General features: G+C 37.2%; 1 protein-coding gene across 1 annotated transcript in view; it reads right to left on the bottom strand.

Moving 5' to 3' along the window:
* Positions 1–22,192, bottom strand: part of mus101 (mutagen-sensitive 101) — a 508,677-nt gene that overhangs the window by 354,356 nt on the left and 132,129 nt on the right. The window contains exons 7-8 of the mRNA XM_068224988.1: positions 19,586–19,807; positions 4,669–4,839 (exon numbers count right to left, since the gene is read on the bottom strand). Coding sequence (XP_068081089.1) covers positions 4,669–4,839; positions 19,586–19,807 — 393 coding nt within the window. The remainder of the gene's footprint in view (positions 1–4,668; positions 4,840–19,585; positions 19,808–22,192) is intronic.

The following is a 22,192-nucleotide window of genomic DNA, read 5'->3' as shown; positions in this document are numbered from 1 at the left end:
TGTGTAGAAGGTGCGGTAGGGAGGAAGAGACCTCCACGCATGTGTGTTGTGTCAGTGCGAGCTCTTGCAAGCACTAGACATCGATATCTTGGCTCACACTTTGTGAACCTGGAAGACATCAGGAATGCCAACATCCGGACACTGGTATCCTTCATAGGAGCACTAGGGCTGGACTAGGCAAACCCGTTTAAGGGACACAAAGGGTCCTCAGAGACCTACATGTGGAGCTCTGCAAAGGCAGGGCTTAACCATTCGTTATCTATCTATCTATCTCCCATGCAAGTAAAAGGCATCTAAAAATGGAAAACGGTACAGTAATCCAAGAAATAAAGTACTTGCACAGGGGAGCCAGCGTAATTCGTCCTCGCCTTTAAGTCTTGTTTTTTTTTTTTTTTTTTTTTTCAGTAATTTATCCAACTGCTTTATTTGAATAATGTGAATGCACCTTGTTTTTTTTTTTTTTTTTTTTTTCCCCATGGCATTTGAAAGGTTTAGACTGTGATTCGAGGTGATTGTATGCATTAATGGGTCTTACAATACTTTGTAACACAGCAAGGTTTGGCATTTCTGAATTATGAGAGAAGTGCCATGGTGGGAAATCGTACAAGGATAGAGTCACTGTCCTGTGTTGCAATACAAACGGAAGCGAGAGACTTCCTACTTCCCTCCCTCGTCATAGGAATGTTCGATAAGCAACGATGTTTTAAGACCATCGGGTACTCTGGTGAAAGTACAAGGCATCTAAAATGCATACAGTACATTAATCCAACGAATAAAGCATTTGCAGAGGAAAGCCAGCATACATTTCTCCTGGTCTTTGAATCTAATTTTTTTCTTTTTTCTTTTCAGTGAGTAGGTTATGTTTGCCAGTGAGTTATCCATGTGCATTATTTGAATACTGTAAATGTGCCTTGTTGGATACATTGTGGAAATAGTTTTTCCCATGTCATATAATTACTGATACAAATATACATTTAATCGGTCTGAGTGAAAATTGGTTGACTAACAGTTCCGTACTTGTAAAAATTGATGGGTATACTTTGTACAGGAATGACCGCGCAGGTAAACGAGGTGGTGGTGTTTCAGTGTACTGTAAGGACGACATTAAGAGCAAAATAATGTGTAAATATTCCCCCAATGACACCCTGCATAATGAATATATGTTCCTTGAGGCAATTGTCAACCACCAGAAGGTGTAGATAGTAGTAGCATATACGCGACCCAAGGTAAGTAATATAGACGCACTTGAAGCGGATCTGCTGAAACTTAAACCAGGTTACGAACACATCATAATCTTTGGTGATTTAACCTGTAGAGAGCCAGACAACGATATATCGTTGTTTCGTATATACGCGTAAAGTGCCAACCACGATATATCGTTGTTTGGGTAGCGTGCAATTCTATACGAGTTAGTACAACTTGGGCCGACAGATTGCAACATCTTATGTGTCGAGTCCATAGATAATTGTCATTAGATTTTAACTACGCCGCTAGATAGTGCGTAAATTCATTCGCTATCATGCATTGAATTTCTAAAGTCCGTTTTCATCTACGACGTATGATCTCCATGCCGCGTGAGTAAAATGGCGACTAGCGGGGGAAGTTATTTTGTTAACGATGACAAACTGGCTGTATATCTTAATATTTTAAATGAAGAAGGGGATGATGAAGACTCTGATGAGGAATTCATTCCTCCAACAAGTGAGGAAGGTAAAGTGAAAGTGTTATTGGGAGTGATAACGGCGAGTTTTCTGTAAACACTCAACCACGTGCTCATTGTCCGAATGTAAACATTGGAAGTGGTAATGACCGTCTGAGTGAGAGTACTGATGATGATGACGGCTGTAACAATATCCAACAGCAACAATTTCCTGTTTTCCGTGAAATTCAATTAGGTCAAGATGCAAAATACCAACCCTAACCTGATTATTATGATACTCCTAGCCCGAGACACGCCCCTTCGTCAGACGCAAACCAATAGCGTATTTTTATTTTATTTTTCATGGTTCAATTATTGAATCTCATAACTACAGAGACAAGCAGATATGAGAAATCATGTCTTGTCGCCATATGCCAGAGCACAGCAGTGGCGCCCGGTTACATTGACTGAAATGAAGGCTTTCATTGCTGTTTTTTTGGCCGAGCATATTTTCTTATTGGGTCAAAAACTCCCGTTATATTCCGTGGTTTGGAAATATGCTCTCAAGAAACAGATTCCAATTGATCTTGAGATTCTTTCATCTTGTGAACAATGATAATGTATCACCATCTGGTCACCGTGACTACAACCCATGTGACAGGTTCGATCCCATTGTTGAACATGCCAATTGTATATTACGATACCATTGTACATAACTCTTAAACTATTGAAGATAAAAATGTAAAACTTTACATGTTTATTAATCTAAAATAGGACATTTCAAAGAAGTCATCAATATTTCCCGTTGAGTTGAATTTTCTGTGTTTTTCTGTTTTGTTTCTGATTTTTAATTTTTGGTGTTTTGAAATTGTTTGGAAAATATTTTTTTTCAAAATACCCAAGAGCATTTTAGTGATGTAATTTTGTTCCGCAGTAAGAATGTCTTCTTGTTAACATTTAATAAAAATTTCAAGTCATAGTTTTAATATTTGTGAACTATATAGTCCACAGAGTGAGAACCTGCAAAATTCTCTAAATCTGTCTGGCACTCTTGGCATACTGTGAGCAATCGGGCCTGGCACTAAGAGGGTTAACATAAATCTCCTGACCCAGACTAGTGACTCGGACCGAATTCACAGACTGTTCATTTCAATGGACATGGCCATCTTACCATTAGATGCAACTAATCACGTACACACACGTAACGGCTCAACCCACACTCTAACTGACTACTTAGTAACAAATAATCTCCATAAGGCTGTCAAGCACAGACAAATCTCTGTCCCTGGTATCTCTACACACGATCTTATCTATCCGTGCTACTCACTGCGGATGCCGAAGTGTAAAGCTAAGTATGTAAACTACAGAGACATGAAAAATATAGACTTAACTCTACTACAATATGACACATATAATTTGCCTTGGGACGACATACGGCAATTGTAATATCATAATCTATTAGCTTCATTTCCGTATTGATTGTAGCTACAACATAAGAATGATACTGAAGCTTCCACCTTATCAATACATGTATTGATACATGTACAATAAATGTATTGATAAGGTGGAGGCTTCAGTATCATTAAGTTATATATGGCAATTGCACGACGTGAACTTGAAAGTACATCTATTTAACTCCTTATTGTTAGGACTCTATGACAAGCATGCTCCCATTCTGCAGGCAAGGGTTTCTCGCTCTCCCGCTCCGTGGTTAAACACCGAGATAAAAGCAACAATGGCCCACCGTGAAGCTTTGTTTCACCAGTACAGAGCAACAAAAGAGCAAACGGATTTTGAACAATACTGTCGTCTATGGAACAAAATGAAACAATTAATTAAAAACAGTAAATTTAAATATATCAGAAAAAAAACCAAGAGGAATATGAAAAATTCTCATATTCCAACAATATCGCTGGACACACTCAACTCTCATTTCACTGGTAAACAAATCAAAGAAACTCGATCCCAATCCAGATTCCTGTTACACGAAGATGGCAATTACTTGAATATTGAACCAACATTCTCATTGCGAACTGCCAATATAAACGAAGTAAAACAAGTCTTAAATTTCATTAAACCTCAAGCAAAAGGAGCAGATCACATTCCTATAGGCTTCATAAAACATGTCATCGACACAGTATTACCGATTATTACTCATATCTTCAATTACTACCGAGCTTGATAGCTGCAGTCGCTTAAGTGCGGCCAGTATCCAGTATTCGGGAGATCGTGGGTTCGAGCCCCACCTAAGTGTACTAACCACAGGGACTCATACTATCCTGTGGTGTTGCTCATATAGTGGGTACTAATCATAGGCAAGCCAAAACCATGAGTTCCTTCATCCCATGGGGTCTCTCATATAGTGTTACTTATCACAGGTACTGTAAAAGCCGTCGCGCCCTCGTTTGCTACTAATCACAAACCTATTTCATACCTAACATAGTGGTACTACGTGCAAGTAAAAGCGACCCATGGTGTTCCCCGCGTGGTGGTACTAATCACAAGGAGTTTCATGGTTCTCCTTTTAGTCGCCTCTTACGACAGGTTGGAGATACTGTGAGTGTATTCTTCACCTGCGTCCCCCACCCACAGGGGGTTGTGTGTTTGGTCCGCGAGAGGTATTTTATTTCCCTCAAGTCCGCCGGTAAGCCGGGTAGGACACCCCTATCCGCCACCTGGGACGTGCCACGTGGGAGTATCGCCTCTCCCCCTGCTACGCCCGCGTAGTAGGATCGTGGATTAAAAATGAAAACAGGATGATATACAAGAGGAAGTCAAAATAGTTCCAGAAGAATACTCATGGTATTATAATCAGATTATGAGAGAGCAAGAAAGTAAGGTTCTACTTTCTCATTCTTCTATAAATCACAATGATATTAACAGCACCCCACCAAATTGAATTTTGTACAACCAAGTTATTTCCAAGGAATCCAGGGTAGACAGAATTGCTAAAAACATTGTTAGCTTGGTTTGTAAAAATTAATTTCACAAAGGAAGATATAAGACATTTCAACTTTTCGTTATATTACCTGATATTCGTCCAGATGATTTCGGAGGACCATCTTCCTGTGCATTAACAGACATCCGTCCAGAAGGTCTTAGAGAATACACATTTGCTTCTGTACTGTTTAGTAACGTTTCATCAACGTACTTCTCACTACTCTGGATTGAACTCATTACTGAAAAGTCTGGAAGAAATTCTGCAACAAAGAAATTAAATCAGTTTTAACTGAGAAATACAACTTAGAAAGTACCATATCTCTTCTAATAAAACACCACCCAGTACCCACAACAATCTACCCTAAGAGAATATTACATTTGTGCAGATTTCTGTTATACAACTCAATATCTACATATAAAATTACAGTACACCAATGAAATCTATGCAATTTGCAATAAAATGAGAATATGATACTAATCTACAATAGTTTTAAGTTACACTGTCACTTTTTAACTAATATACTTTTACCATTACAAATAGAATACTAGTGTGATCGCTCCGCTCACTCAGCATTGTAGTTAAGTGTCCCCGCTGGAGTGTGGCACTGCAGTTGTGAGGCACCATCTGCAACAGTACGTGTGCCAAGTTGCCGACGAAGGTAATAGCGCGCGTGCATTAAGTCATGGTGATAATTTTAATGTCTATCGAGGAAATTTTTTTGTTTTAATATTTCCCGATAGTCTGTGATAGTATCTGTGCAGTGCCTTTTGTGTGTGTGGGTTATGAAAGAAAGCGTGATGGTAACTATTATTTTTATACTGCTAAAAAAAAATAACCTGTCTGCAAAGTGGACGAGAGTTATTCAACAGAAAGATAAACCTTTCGGCCATACGGAGAATCTGTGACGTGCATTTTTCGGCAGATTTAATTACAAAGGCGGATTGTTTTTAGAGTGAATGGTGAAAACGTGGAACTTGTTCATGTAAAGAGGAAATTTAAAACAGGAGTTGAACATCATATTTTTTTCAAAATTTACCGAAATATCTATCCACTGAAGTAAAGAGGCACCCAGTAGGAAAAGGAATGAAGACAGTATAAAAAGGACAAGAAACAAGAACCACATTGTGAATAAAGCAGTGATGACAACAGTAAGCAGTGAAGTTCAAGTTCAGCCTAGTTGCATTCAAATTCAGAGCCAGTCTAGTTCTCTTACCGATGCCAAAAAGCCAATACTGTCTCTCAAAAGTGACTAAAGAGTGCAATTCATAATTACTGCCAGCTAAATGCAATCTTTCCTGGGCCAAAGCTACAATTAATTTCCTACAGGGACAGATTAAGAAGACAATTTTTTTTTAAAGATTGTTTCTTAGTAAGAAGCAGAAAATTATTATAGACTCTATATTAAGTAAAATCTCCCAATGATATGAGGTACAATAGTATCACCTAAAGGATATAGGCACTGCCTGTGACATAATCTGTTAACTCTCCCCTCACAAAGCCTTTTGAAAAACTCTGCAAAGGACTTAGAAGTTCCTAAGACGTAAATTCCCATTGTATAAGTGATAGTTCAGATTATTTTGATAATGAAATGAACGAGAATAAATGGTACGGAGTGTTTATATTCAAAGAGGTTAAACTAAGAGAAAGTAAATGGCTTGGTCGATTTAGGTGAACTAACTCCAGATTGTCAAAGAATCAGATGAAAAATCATGCACTAGTTTTTATGTCTGTACTACTTTTGTAGAACTGGGCACAACCTATCACCATTTATTCAAGCAGAAATGCTACTCCAGGAGATATACTTGCTAAAATTCTAATTCAGGTTTTTCTGCAGCTAGAGAAGAATGGAGTGAGAGTAGTAAGTTTCACATGTGATGGTAGTTATAGTTAAATAAGAAAGCCTGGGAAACTTTAGGAATTAGTGGGAAGAAAAATCAAGCACAATGTTATATTCTGAATCCAGCAGATGTAAAATGGAAGATCTGGCCTTTTTCAGATTTTGTGAATATAAATGTATAAGAAACTTTTCCACTATAAAGAAAGGTAAGTGATGAAAATATGGCCATCACTTTGTGAAATTTTCGTGGCACCATTTTGAAGAATTTGTATAAACTCTTTGTGGGACAAAATACTTTGGATTCTTTCTAATACGAAGCAAAATAATCAAGCATTTCATAAAATCAGACCCACAGGAAAGAAAATCTTTATCATACGTCTTACTTTGTGCCATAAAGCATATGAAGTTAATATGGCCACCAATGTTCAGTATGTCATTAAATGCAATTTTTTCAACTTTTAACTGCTGTGAAATGTATATTTAGTGGAAATTATCATGAATATTAATAATAAAAACTACTTTGTATTTTTATTTATTAATAAACCACTACATAACTCATTTTAAAAATTATTACTTTATTACGTCTTTAGGAATCAAATTTTTAAAATGGAAATATCTTTAAATGTATATTCCTTTCTGTTGACATCCATTTAAGCACCTAGGACAAATAAAAAAGTCTGTCTTCCTTAGTAAGTCCCAACATACAATTCATGAACACAATTTCCACAGACAGAACAAAGTCTCATATCTTGCACTACATCTTCACAGCATACAGAACAGTACATTTTTATTTGACGTTATTTAGTCTACCTGCTTATCAATTTTGACGTTTCATTTTAACTCCAATAGATGACAAAGGAACAGATCTCTTCTGTGTGATCTTCTGATTAATTTTCTTCAGCAAATGCCAAATGTATCACCACACATCTTTCAAATACCATCATCGTACAGTACCAGCTCAGAGTCCGTTTTAATGAAGTTTTCTTGGGGACAGCATTCCCCTTAGCTTGCATACAGTCTTAGGACTACCTTTCTTATTGGTAGCTAGTTTACCATTCTTCCTGGTCTCTTTCTTAGCTTCAAATAAACTTTTTGCACTATAATGCAGCTAATATGACCACCTGCTCTTATTATGGCCAAGACTGGCCATATTTACAAGGTCAATTTTTAAAACAGCCCTACATATTTAATGACTTGTTAAAGAAAATTAAATCTCGATATCTCTACGTGAATCAGTGTAGAAAACTGCACTACCAGGCAAACAAACAATTATAGTTAAGTGTTGATAAGATATGAGAACAAGCGCATACTTACCAGAGTGAAATAAGAAGTGCATTCTCCATACAGCATCCACTACAGATAGTGGCAGCTCGACCACACTTCATTCGCTCCCCATCAGCAGCAATTACCCAGAACCCTTAAGACACATCTGGGAGACCATGCTAGTGCCATCATTCATTTACCTTATGAGCTACGCCCTACACTACCTATTGGCCATATTACAAACCTGGCCATTTACCTTAGGACTATCTTACAATAGCAAAAATATCTATTTTGAATTTTATAAGGAACTGTTTAAGGAAAATCTCTCTGGATATGCAAGACTTAGAGCTTGCTCCAAGCTGACAAGAGCTTATTTAGATCCTTCCACCTTTCGAAGACTGAATGCCAAGCTAGCATTTCAACTATTCAGCGATACGGTCACCAAAGGATGGGACTGACAGGATTTGTGGGCAGTGAGGAAACTGAGGCATTTACAAGTGACTTGAACACAATGTTTCTGATGCAGTCAATGCACTCATACCTTCCAAGGCTCTCTATAAAATCTCATCATCCCACAGAACTGTACTCACGTTTCTTCAAGCTCTAAAACACATATGCCTCATCTAAGACCATGGAATTCTTAATGGTAACACTTCAAATTATATTAGAGATGAGCAAGTGGCTCTGGGAAAGAGGTAACGCATATGTATTGACAGGAAAATTCACTCAGAATCCCTTTTTTTTTTTGCTAGGGGCTTTACGTCGCACCGACACAGATAGGTCTTATGGCGACGATGGGATAGGAAAGGCCTAGGAGTTGGAAGGAAGCGGCCGTGGCCTTAATTAAGGTACAGCCCCAGCATTTGCCTGGTGTGAAAATGGGAAACCACGGAAAACCATCTTCAGGGCTGCCGATAGTGGGATTCGAACCTACTATCTCCCGGATGCAAGCTCACAGCCGCGCGCCTCTACACGCACGGCCAACTCGCCCGGTCAGAATCCCTTGGAGCAACACTTTGGAATCATGCATTCACTCATTTCGGATAACAATTCATCCACAATAAATTTTCTTCATTTGCATTTACTACAATGTATATATGTTCCTGTAAAATAAGCACTATAACCTGGAGGAAACTCAGAGCCAAAAAAGGGAATTAGTGTTGAAGTCCTTTGTAAATCAGATGTGAATGTTGGCCCAAAATGCGAAAGTGCGCAACAATACTGTAAAAAAAGTCAGTGGAAACTTCCATAAAAGAAAAATTAGTTATTTAATACTGTTTAAATATTGAAGATTGGAAAAGTGATGTGCCGGAGTTGAGCCTCATTCCCAATCCTTCGATTGAAAAGTGCTTAACATGTGGCTAGGTATGTTGTTAGGCAATCCTCAAAATTTATCAAGTGTATATCCTGTGTCCGTTCTCTCCATCATGAAAGTGAAAGTGATTTTTCAGTTCTTAAGGAAATGAAAGATTATGAATCTGGCAATGCCACGAGATTTCCAACACATCCCTCTAAAAGTGTGTGTGACATTCTTCTTCAGACTGAAAATAAAATCAATGAAAAACTAAGCTTGTCTAGGTCAATGTGGGGCGATATTTTTTATAAGTGTCTCAACTCCGCTGAGGCGATTTCAGTTGCGCCAGCAGGAACTGGCTGCTGTACTGAACACACTTTGGACATTATTCCTAAACTGGTGTATCACTGCTTAAAGTGCCGATTCTTCAGAGCATGAGAAATACGCAGAGATCTTCAAGCTCGACAATCTGCTGCCAACTCATAAACTATCAAATTGGGCCTCAAACTAGTTTTTAGTGAGTAATTTACTTCCTTTGCTTTATTTGAGAAAAATGACAGTGTTATTTGCAATCTGGTGTACGTATAATGTGTTATGAACTCTGTTTACAAAGTCATTTTTTAATTATGTAGGCTAAAGGATTATAATGCTTTCGCATTTCATGGTATTCCATTTTATTCTATCATGTATGTTCCCTTATGAAAGTCCAAAGATGTTGCCAATGATGCTTTCAAAGCCCATATTTATAATAGACATGATACTGTACAGGCTTTTGGGCTTATGCCATGTCAAGAAAATAAGGTGAAATTCTTGACATTTCCACTTCTACTGTATTATAACGTCTAAATTTCAAAAAGTCATTGTCTAAGAAGCCTTTCTCGTGGACAGTCAAGATTTTCTTCTGATGACGCAGAGCACAGTTCTCAGCAAAACGTAAAGAATTGCACCTTATTTTCTTGACACGGCATAAGCCCAAAAGCCTATACAGTACAGAATCATGTCTAAAAGTCCAAAGATATTTCTATGTATATGGGGACTAAAAATATTAATTATAACACTCTGACAGCATTATTATTCATAAATCTAAACAATTGGGTGTTATATCTGGGTATTTGAGCAACAGCATAACCTTTGTTAAAGCAGCTGACTGTGTAGCATTGGTGTTAGGCTCCACTAGCGTCGCTCTGCGGAAGCGCACTTGAAATCGCTGGACGATTCTTTTTACTGAATAACTACACACAAAATTTGAAGTTGTTTCTTTTCCTGCTCAGTTTTATATGTTTGCATTTTATATAGATTTTTAAGGAAATTTCAAATGAACCCTTCTTCATATATGAAGATCTTCATGATTATGTTGCCTTGGTTCTAAATCCAGCTCTTCTACAAATTATGGCCTGGTTTAAGGGATTGGGAAGGGTTACACTTTGCCACAGAGCACTGAGATTCATGAGGAACATGAATTTCCATTTCTCAGAAATTTCCACTGACAACTGCAGCCACTCCCATTGGATGTAACTAAAAATATTATGAGCTATTGTATTCAAAGAGAGAAAGATAAATGTATTTGCTGAGAAGAAACAAATTTTACTGCAGATAATAAAACAACTTAGAGGTGAGTATGTCAACATTAAAAAGAGTAGCATAGAAGTGATAGCATCTTTCTATGTCAATCGACCACATTATTATCTGCCCGGACTACACATTAGCGGTAGACTGAACTTTTATGTCACCGTGTCTTGTAAATATTGTAACAAATTTAGGTCATCTATTTGTTTATGTTGCAACGTCAGGAATGTACGACATGATTTTGTATTTCCTGGGTAATCACTGAGGGAAGCGATGTTTTGTGTGTGTGTATAAGTTAATATATTTCATGAGGGCAGAATGATATTTGTAAAAGGACTGTGTTATTTCAGTTGTATCTGTGTTTAAACATTCATTTAGAGGGAGAAGCCGACAAAATTGTATTTCATGAAATTTTCAAAGTCGTTTGTTAGAGTTCAGAACCATTTAATTATGTCTGTTGGAAGACTTGACATGTTCTGATACTCCTATTTGCTAAGGTGAAGTGGAAATTATATTTGAGATATTCTGTTAATTTCACTAATAGAGTGCAGAGTTGTGCAATAATGCCGTGCCACCTACGTTTCCAAGTACGTGAAACTTGTATGTGTTAGAGAGATTCGTAGGTCTCCATTGTTAAAATTGTAAATGCTGTCTAGCATGTGATTTTGGAAGGGAGGTGCATTTATGAGTGTCAAGAAATGTGGAGTAAAACTTTGTATGTTAAATTCCGAAATGATTTATCAGGGAGTCTAAGTTCTGGTTTGCGATTCGTAAATTTATTATCAAACTGAGATGTATGTGGAAAGTGAAACTAGGCCGTGGGACAGGGTCACGCAGGTCAGATATTCCATGCCAGTGTTGTGTAGAGATCAACAAGAAACTAGACATCTTCTTGCTCTTTCCTGTTTCTTCTCTTGTATTTAAATTTATCTTCCTTTGTTTATGTCGGTATTTATGTAAAGATGTATTATATAGAATTGTACAGTTTTTATTCTATCACTGTCTCATTTTTGCACGTTTCAGGGCTTTTTTTTACTCTGTACCAGCTATCCTAATTCACGAAAGGGTTCAAATAATTATTCCTTCTTCGTATATCCAGTAGATGACCTTCATGATTATGTTATCCTGGTTCTAAATCCAGCTCTCCTACAAATCAGAGACTGATGTGAGGGATTGGGTAGGGTTCCACTCTGCCTTAGAGCATTGAGATTTATGATTTGTACGATTTGAAATTTCCTCAAAATCTGTATAGAATGCAAAAGTAGCAAAATGAGCAGGAAAATTTTGTGTTGGTACTCAATAAAAAGAATTATCCATTCCTTGGGTAAATGGCTGCCATCGTGGTTTTTGGTTCAGAGGATTCTGGGTTGGTGATTTTAACTGCGTATGGGTAATTCCTCTTCATCATCATCATCATCATCATCCACATCCACAAACTCCATTTTCCCAGGGGTGCTTCACAAGCACTCGCCATTTGGTCCTGTCATTACAGTTGCACCAAATAAAATAATATGTTTCAATAGTATTTTAGACTATTCAAGAGTTTGGAAGATAGGAAAACTTAAAAGGGTCCACCTTTTCAATACAAAAATGTTATAGTTTATTTATAACATGTATTTGCACTTGGAACTAGTTTCGACGCTCTTTTGCGTCATCATCAGCCAAAATGTGGGAAATAGGCCAGCATGTAGGCATTTATATTACACAAAGCGTTACATTAAACAATACACATCTTACAAGGAGATAAAAACAGGGACGAATATAGAAACAAATGAATCGTTGAGAAAGCAAAAGTTAAACATATTAAAAATAACCTTAACCACACATCTTGCAGTGCAAAAGTATTCTTCTTGAATGATTCCTGAATATAAAACACACGCGCACACATTTCTGAAGAGCCAGCAGGCAGGACAAAGTAAAGTGAAACCTTAAGAGTTCTTCTGAGAAGAGTTCATCATTTTTTCTGTGTTCCGACTAACTAATGAAGTCTCCCTTGAGTTCCTGATAAACATACACAACAGGAAATTCTCCTTCACTCTCAACAATAGCTATAAAGACCAACGGTAAATTTCATTTTAAATATTGTGCAGAGACGTGAAAGCATGATCTTGAACATGATATAACTCCTTCTTTTAACCCAATTTTTTACACAAGGTGTTATATTAAATAATACACATCTTACGAGGAGATAAAAACAGGGACGAATGTAGAAACACATACATCGTTGAGAAAGCAGAAGTTATACATATTAAAAATAAGCTTAACCACACAACTTGCAGTGCGAAAATATTTGCCTTGAATGATTCCTGAATACAAAACGCACGCGCACACACTTCTAAAGAGCCAGCAGGCAGGAAAAAGTAAAGTGAAACCTTAAGAGTTCTTCTGAGAAGAGTTCATCATTCTTTCTATGTTCCGACTAACTAATGAAGTCTCCCTTGAGTTCCTGATAAACATACACAATAGGAAATTAAACAATACACATCTTACAAGGAGATAAAAACAGGGAAAGTTATACATATTAAAAATAACCTTAACCACACATCTTGCAGTGCGAAAATATTCGTCTTGAATGATTCCTGAATATAAAACACACGCGCACACATTTCTGAAGAGCCAGCAGGCAGGAAAAAGTAAAGTGAAACCTTAAAGAGATCTTCTGAGAAGAGTTCATCATTTTTTCTATGTTCCGACTAACTAATGAAGTCTCCCTTGAGTTCCTGATAAACATAGACAACAGGAAATTCTCCTTCACTCTCAACAATAGCTATAAAGACCAACGGTTAATTTCATTTTGAATATTGTGCAGAGACGTGAAAGCATGAACTTGAACATGATATAACTCCTATATTTAACCCAATTTTTTACACAAGGTGTTACATTAAACAATACACATCTTACGAGGAGATAAAAATAGGGACGAATGTAGAAACAAATGCATCGTTGAGAAAGCAAAAGTTGTACATATTGAAAATAAGCTTAACCACACAACTTGCAGTGCGAAAATTTTTGCTTTGAATGATTCCTGAAGACAAAACGCACGCGTACACATTTCTAAAGAGCCAGCAGGCAGGAAAAAGTAAGGTGAAACCTTAAAGAGTTCTTCTGAGAAGAGTTCATTATTCTTTCTATGTTCCGACTAACTAATGAAGTCTACCTTGAGTTCCTGATAAACATACACAACAGGAAATTCTCCTTAACTCTCAACAATAGCTATAAAAGACCAACAGTAAATTGTATTTTTAAATACTGTGCAGAGATGTGAGAGCATGATCTTGAACATGATATAACTTCTTCATTTAACCACCTTTGAAAGTCTCTCTCTATATTACATAGCTTCATTAACACACCATTCTGTAGATGCACAAAATATTCAAGAGTTTATCAATTTTTTTCCCGTATTCATCGAAGATATGTCTGGACTTTTTTTTATCATTAGTTGGAGCATGAATAATATTTTATTCTGTAAAATGGACAAGGTGAAAATGACAGGTGAGAAGTGTTTTACAGTGCAACAACATCACAATACTGCTAAAAACAAAGCCTGTGTAAACACAGAAATAGCCATCGAAAGTAGACAGCAACTGCTTTTTGAGAAGTCACACAGCAGTTCATCTACATTGGACAATACATCTTAATATTCTAAGCATCTTTGTGAAATGATAGTTCCATCAAATATTTCTTTATACTGTATAGAAGTACCGGTACCTAGTTTCCAAAAGTTCTTAGAAAAGTACAGGACTTATCCCATTTCCTGCAAGTCTACATAAAGAAAGAACTATCTGACTTCCTGTTTTGATGATACAATAAACAAAATAAGAAATATTGTCAGCAGCAATAAAACATGTGTCTCCTTAAATAAAACCACTGACAATGATGGTAGATATGTGGCAAATATTATTGTAGACACTCTTCACTTTGCTGTTCCCCATTTCCCCCATTTACGGGCGGCTGCCTGGCCAGATTTACCATGTTTTCTGACAGGGGCATTAATATAACAATCGACACGGCAGTATAAATGCCACTCTTTTAAAAAAATATATACAGAAGTCAAATAAATAAAGATATAAATGTAATTTCTTGTGGATTTTGTTTCCAAGTTATCAGTGTGTATATATTTGTACTCACACTAATTTTGAATATAAATATTGCTCAAGTTTCCTAAACCATTTTGGTGTCATTGCCTGCCTTACTAATGGGCACACGCAAAAGTCTCTTAGGAAGTCATCATCAATTTATAAACCAAACCCATAGAAATTGGAATACCTATATACTCTGTGCCCTTATATCATCAGAGTAATGTTTTATCAGGTATCATCAAGTGTCAGTTTTTCTTTTTAAATATTAGGCATGAATAATTGTCTACTTTACTACAGGCTCTCATCCCATAAATAATTGAAAAAATATATTTTTATGAACTCCTGGAAGGTGAGTCATGATTTGGACCAGCATTGTGTTCCCAAATTTCTAGTTGCTTTATTTTTTATTTTATTTTTTGATAGTTGCTTCTTACGTTGCACCTGCACGGACACAGATAGGTCTTATGGCGACGATGGGACAGGAAAGGCCTAGGAGTTGGAAGGAAGCGGCCGTGGCCTTAATTAAGATACAGCCTGGTGTGAAAATGGGAAACGACGGAAAACCATCTTCAGGGCTGTCGAAAGTGGGATTCGAACACATTATCTCCCAGATGCAAGCTCACAGCCGCACGCCCCTGACCGCACAGCCAACTCACCCGGTTCCCATGTTTCCAGTTCATCAGAACGATTATCACTAATAACATTATCGCTAATATTTCTCTGTAGCCCTGTCCCTTGGTCTTCACACAATATTTGTTTATAATTTTCATGGTTCTCGGAAACATTATCACTACTACATTCATCACAATATTATTCTGAACCTTTAAAAGGAAGTTCACCATCTCCACTAATTTATAATGTACCTCCAAATTCGCATTCTTTCAAGCCTTTTAATATTACTCCACGATAAATAGACGGCATGGTGTGAACTCAAATATGAATAATCTCTAACTGAAATACTGTAGTTATTTACTAGTGGCTGGTTTCTGGAATGACAGTTATCTGTAGATGAGTATCAGTGACTTGACATGGTGATACGTTTAAAATGAGTTTCCAAGACAACAGTTATCGGCTTCTTCACAGTTATCTCTGCAACGACTGGTAACGGCAGGTATCTATGTTAAGAGGTGATTCCAACAAATACCGGTATGAGGCACCACTCCATACCATTTCATACAAGGTCTTATATTAGTTTCGTAAACATTAGTAAGTGATAATGAACTGGTTATAGAATATTTACAGTCATTCATTGTAGTTTTAACGTTCTTGGGTGTGCTGGAGTCGACAATATTTCGGTCAGTACGTTTACTTCCACGTTATCACTGGCTTTAGTCGCCGATTCCACTTGTATGGCGTCATCTATCCCAGCTGTTCAGAGGTTACAATCTACTCAGAGCATGACACCTCTACTGTACATGTATCTTCCAATACGGGAAATGAATCGTCAAATGAAACAGAACTCAAATCAAACGGATTTTCATCAGGCTCAAATTGATCTTTCAGTGTAGCTATAATGTTAAGATTTCTTTCGTCAGGCTTTGAATCATGAGTCTCACCAACAGTTAGTGAACACCAAATCTGAAATTATGGAGTATTTACCATTAATTAATATCTATATTTGTACTAAATAATCTTAGGAACCAGTATGCATTTAATATAAGCCTGCTGAATAATAAATATTGATTTTTCATTGCCTTTTTTTAAACGTTATTATATCCTTTAATCGGTGACGTGAGGTCTCATAGACTCCCAATAAACATAAACATATGGACGTATTTAATTAAAAATCTTGCAGGGAGATGTAGTTTATGTTACTTTCTTATCTGTGTCAACACACTTCACACCCTGAGCCAGGGTTAGTTCGCTACGATCCATTGACATTCTCAAGTGGACTTCACGTCAGCAGTTACGACAGTACCTAGTATTTTTGTCAATGCACGTTGCATAGTCAGTGTAAAACACCTCAAATTATTAGTCCATTGGAGTTATTAAGAACTAAAAATTCTCAGTTCGAGGAATACATTAGGGAACTACTAATGAAAAATTTAGTGATATGGCTATTTTCTTTTGACTATTTGCGATCGCAGTTTATAATGCTTTCGTGCTGTTCATGTTGTGCCACGAAAGCCCGGAAAAAACTGGAATTGGAATTCATAAAGGATTTGGCATCTGATCAGGTCAAATTATGTCAAAGAAGAACAATAAATGAACGAGTTCCCGAGAGATCCGAGCAGGAACAAGCAACAATTTGCACATAAGACTAAGTGCCGAGATACAGAAGAAAACTGAAGAAACGGCAATTTTCCCATACATGTCCAGCATCCTTGAAGAGAAAAAACAGTATATGCGTATTTTAAGTAGAAGTTTTTGGTTTGTTTGCAATCTACTAAAAATATCTGCAACAGCTGCAGCGAAAACAAATGGATATTGCATCATCAGTGCCGGAATGATAGGTTCCAAAGTGTGCTGCACGTTTTCATTTATATGATTATTTTTGTTTACGCTTGTTGTGTTCTGCATCAGTGAAAAGTGATCTGTTTGGTAATTGCTGTGTATTTTTATAATTTTACTGACGACGACGATCAAAGTGAAATTTAAGACGATGTCCGTGTACTGTGAATAATAATAAAAAGCATATCTTTACATTATTAGACTGTACATATATTCATATTATGAGAGATTATTACATGTTGAATCAGATTGATTGAGATAACTGTGTTCATATTTGCCAACCATTTTTCACTGTAGAAAACTTCTGCTAGCACATGTAACTAGGTATTACCAAAATAACCCTAAAAACATTTGCATAGAACCTATTTGAGGACGAGAAATACTCGACATGACGATAACTGTACTGTTTATTAGCGCTTATAAATCTGGATTTAAGTTTCCGGAAACTCATTAAAGTTAACAACGCATTTAGGTAACTCACAGGTACCAGGTCTGCTTGTAAAATACACACAGGAAAGACTGTCAATAAGGTGCTGAGAGCTTGCTGAATTATGGGAATGCAGCACGGTTTCAGAAGACCCTTGAATATTTCTGTCTACACACCTCGAATGATCACATGACAAGCGCTTTGGAGCATTCAGTACAGCAGGTGAGTCACACAACTCGAGCGCTCTGGAGCGTTAGATGCGGCAAAGGGTTAAACATGACTAGCCTGGAGAAATATTTCTGTTGTTGTGTGAGGTGTTGGATAGAGTGAACAACTCCATCATTGTCGTTTTTAACACTGCAATGAATCTGCTGCGGCCATGTATAGTAGGAAGGAGAGAATGTGCTCATTTTCATAATGGATGCTGCTCCTTACATGGTAAAATCAGAAGGAGGTCTTCAAATTTTGTATATCTCAAATGGTGTACGTACTGTAACTTGTTTCACATATAGCCTACATAGTGTGGTTAAAGAGGTTCAAGGGAACTGCCAAGAGGTGGACAAATTAACCAATCAGCAAGAAGATATTTATTAAGGCTCTGCTTTGAGAACAGTTCTAAGGAGAGGCGCCATCACTGTCCCTTCCAGTACAGGCCATTCTAATATTCTTGGGGACTTGGCTTGATGCTGCAAACAACTACTGCACAAACAACAGTGAGATTAAGATTTTCAATAATTTATAACTATCAGGTTATTCAGTCTGCGGAAACTATTTCAGTATAACACAAATTTAAAAAATACCTGAACAGGAAATAATTTATTAACAGATTATACCCGAACAAGATACCATTGAATTTTTTTTCCATAAACTGGGCTCGAATGGTTAACCACAGCGTCAAACCACACAGACTTGACGCCCTAACGATCATGACCAGGAGGCAGACTTGCCATATTATTAATTCTGCCAGATCTGGGATCAACCAGCAACTGTGTCATCAATGAGCAAAACACAACACCGGGAGAAATTCTGTTTTTAATTGTATCATTTTCAGGTATAGCCTGTTAATGTTTTCTTTTTCAGGTATTTCCAACATTCCCAGCAATATAAAAATCTATCACCCACCTTGAAACTGGGAGCATGCAATTGTGTGAAGCACATTGAAGGTGAGTTATTGAGACCAGAAGGTGAAGTAGCAGACAAGCTGAGGAAAATATTATGATGTACGCTTGAACAAAATCCAGGATATACAACACTGTGTAAAGTTGCTAACATTCTTTGTGGAAACGAAGCAAATGTTGACTAAAATGAACCAGAACTTTCCGCTAATGATTTGACTTTGTTCAAGTATATTCCCATTACGCCCTGCAATGTGGAAAGAACTTTCTCCAAAACAAGGCTCTACTTGCTGACGATCAGAGATCCTTCAAGTCTGACCACTTGCAACTGCATGTCACCATCCAATGCAATTCTATTGAAAATGAAGGATTAAAGATATGAATTATTTCATCTGTAACTGTTAAATATTTTTCATTTTTAGGTCATATTTTCAGGGCTTCAGGTCATATTTTGTTAATTTTGGGGGCATAAATGCATGCATATTTCAAGAGATTTTAGGCCATAGAAATCCAAGCCCTGGAGAGAGAGAGAGAGAGAGAGAGAGAGAGAGAGAGAGAAACCCAGTTTCAGCAAATAGCCTTCTTCAGTCGAAAAACAGAGAGGTCACCAGTGTCATTGATACCCTCACCTCATATGAACATTGCGGAGAGGTTTGGAATTGAATCCATGTTTTTGGCATACGATCTAGTGATTAGAGATTGTATACCACCACCTCTCCTACCGTGCCAGCCAACATTCTGATAGTGAAATGTTTTTCATAAATGGGACTCCAACTGGCTAACCACAGCGTCAGACACTAGAGACTTGACGCCTTAATAATCATGGCCACCAGATGGGCTTGTCATGTTACTGATACAGCCAGATTTGGGATTAATCAATGACTGTCAATACAAGAAAAAAAACAATACTGGGAGAATTACTTCATTATTATATCATGTATTTATACAAACATATATGCTAAGAGAAACTTACTGGATTTATTTTTCTCCGGTGTTGAGCACTTCCTCATTTCAACTTTCAAACGATAGTCTTCAATAGATAATGCATGTCCTGCTTTCACACTATCATGAATCCACGATGGTAATAGGCAAGGCAAATTCCAGCGCTGAGCATACTTGAATTTATCACCAGCAGGCTCAGAAATGAGTAAAACCTTCGTACGTTCACTTTCAAGTGCCCCACTAAATTCTCCTCCTGAAATAATACATAAAATTAGGAATGAACCAAGAAATAACATATACTCCTAATAGTATAATAAACAACAAGCAAGTATGATGAATTGTTATACAAAATTATGCTTTATAAATAAACCTGAAATTTACTGTAATTTTATTTTAGAAGGGGTTCATACAAAGTGATCAGTGTGCTAGGTTCATGTACAGATGATCAATTAGAACCCATCCGAGGTCTGGAGACTTTAAAAACTTGGTTAAATGCCTGAAATCCTCTCTCTCTCTATTCTAATCTGTCTGGATTTGCTGATAAAAGATTGCACAATCTCTTAGTGAGAACAGAAAATTACAACTGATATGTGAGATGCCCTAAATACACCAGATCTAAAGACTAACATTTCAGCAGCTGAGCAAATAAAAATAGAAGAAGCAGAATAAAAAGAAGAAAAAGAAAAAGAATAATAATAAGAAGTTGCCTTGACTCTTGTAACTGATAACTAGACAGCATTAAGAGAGAGAGATAAAACTAGAAGCTTCCCTGTCACAGCATACTTGGCAAATGATTGACAGGAGACAACATCATAAAGACTAAACAAAACTGAAGACTTCCCTCAAATAATGTTGGGCCACATTTTGTCAAATTCATAACTTTCCACTTTGTCGATATATTAGTTGCTTAAGGCAACTTATTGGTTAAAAGTGGTACGTGTTTCGTATATTATTAACATCTTCAGCCACATAACACTGTTTAAATGAAAAATTCATACACTGACAAAATATCAGTGCTTTGAGAGAAAGTGTCAACAAGGTGGTAAATAAAAAAAATACTTAGTTGTGAATCTGTTAAAGTCCGATAAGGACCATGAAGTTGATTTTATGTAACATTTTGTGAACGCGATGTTTAAATGGATTAAGGTTATTTATCTATAACCTTACTTACTACTGCACTCTTGTGGCAGTACGTGAACTAGTTCATATAATCGTTGCTCAAATGTTGGTATGCTTGGAATAATGTTGGATATCCGCACAAGATGACTGATTCCTCCGAGATATGTGTGTCTCCAGGCATTTTGAAAATGTTAAACAAAAGCAAGAAAAAAACCATAAATGTTAAAAAATGAAAGGATAACAAAAGGAACGTTCTGAAGAGCAGCGGAAAATCATATAGAAGGAGAAATGGTGTTAGAGAAATCCAAACCTAACCCAGTAAGTGGATTAATGTTGTTTATCCCTTATTCTTTATTTTCAATGGCTTTCCCTAGACATTTATTCTGAAAATTGTACACATAATTCATAAGCAGAAGTGTTAGTTTTTGTTAATTAACGATAACATGAAAAATCAAATTTAGAGGTTAGGATCAGTCCCGAAGGAATCTGGAAAGTCTCCTGCAAATTCGGAAAGACCGTTTAGGGAAATATGGCTTGCGCCTTAACATCACTAAAACAGAGTATGTGCAATGTAGCTTGTGGACTGCTGGTAGTATTCACATCGACGGGCAAGACCCATTTAAAGCCAACCAATTTAAATACCTTAGATCACTCATCACTTCAGACAGAAAGACATTACCAGACACCCGAGCACGAGTAAATACTACATGGCTGAAGTGGCGTGCTATGCGACAAGAAAATTCCCACCTGCCTGAAAGGAATAGTCTACAAATTCATGGTCCAACCAGTTGCACTCTATGGGTCGGAATGTTGGCCTACAACTAAGAAGCACGAGCAGGTTCTACATGGTATTGAGATGAAAATGTTACATTGGTCACTAGATCTTACAAGACCCAGCTCAGAAATGAAGATGTCCGAAGGCAATTGGGAGTGGCACCTATCCCAGAGAAGATGCGAGAAGCATGACTTAGATGGTATGGTCCTGTCATCCGAAGCTCTGCAGACTCAATAATGCATACAGCCCTCCAATTTGATCCCGGAAGTTCCTGATCCCGAGGTCATCCCAAGAAGCAATGGCTCGACTGCATCAAGGAAGACGTGCATCTTCTGGGCATCACTGAAGCTAACGCCCTTGATCGCAGGAAGTGGAGGATGGCATGTTTAAAAGCAGACCCTGCACCAATGTAGGACTAAACGCTAGGAAAGAGAGGAAGAAGATGGCTTTATTTTCATGTATTTACAAGTTTCGTGTTGTTTAGGAGTGATTTAAATCGCAAAATAATGCAAATTTTGTGAATAACACCGCAAACACAACAATCTGCAAAATAAAAACATTTTCCTAATTTTTTCCCGCACCACTCCAAATAATATTGTCCACAAGTCGATATTCAAATTTGTTTGGTGTAAATTCAAGAATGATCGATTGTATCGTTTCACGAAGGGCAATCAATACTATGATATAGTGTCGAAAGTCTTGTTACATGGCAACTGGAGTAGGTCTTGGATCGCAGCAGTGTAC

This window comes from Anabrus simplex, chromosome 1 (genome assembly GCF_040414725.1).
Source record: "Anabrus simplex isolate iqAnaSimp1 chromosome 1, ASM4041472v1, whole genome shotgun sequence".
Lineage (NCBI taxonomy): Eukaryota > Metazoa > Arthropoda > Insecta > Orthoptera > Tettigoniidae > Anabrus > Anabrus simplex.
This window is presented reverse-complemented; position numbering and strand designations above follow the sequence as displayed.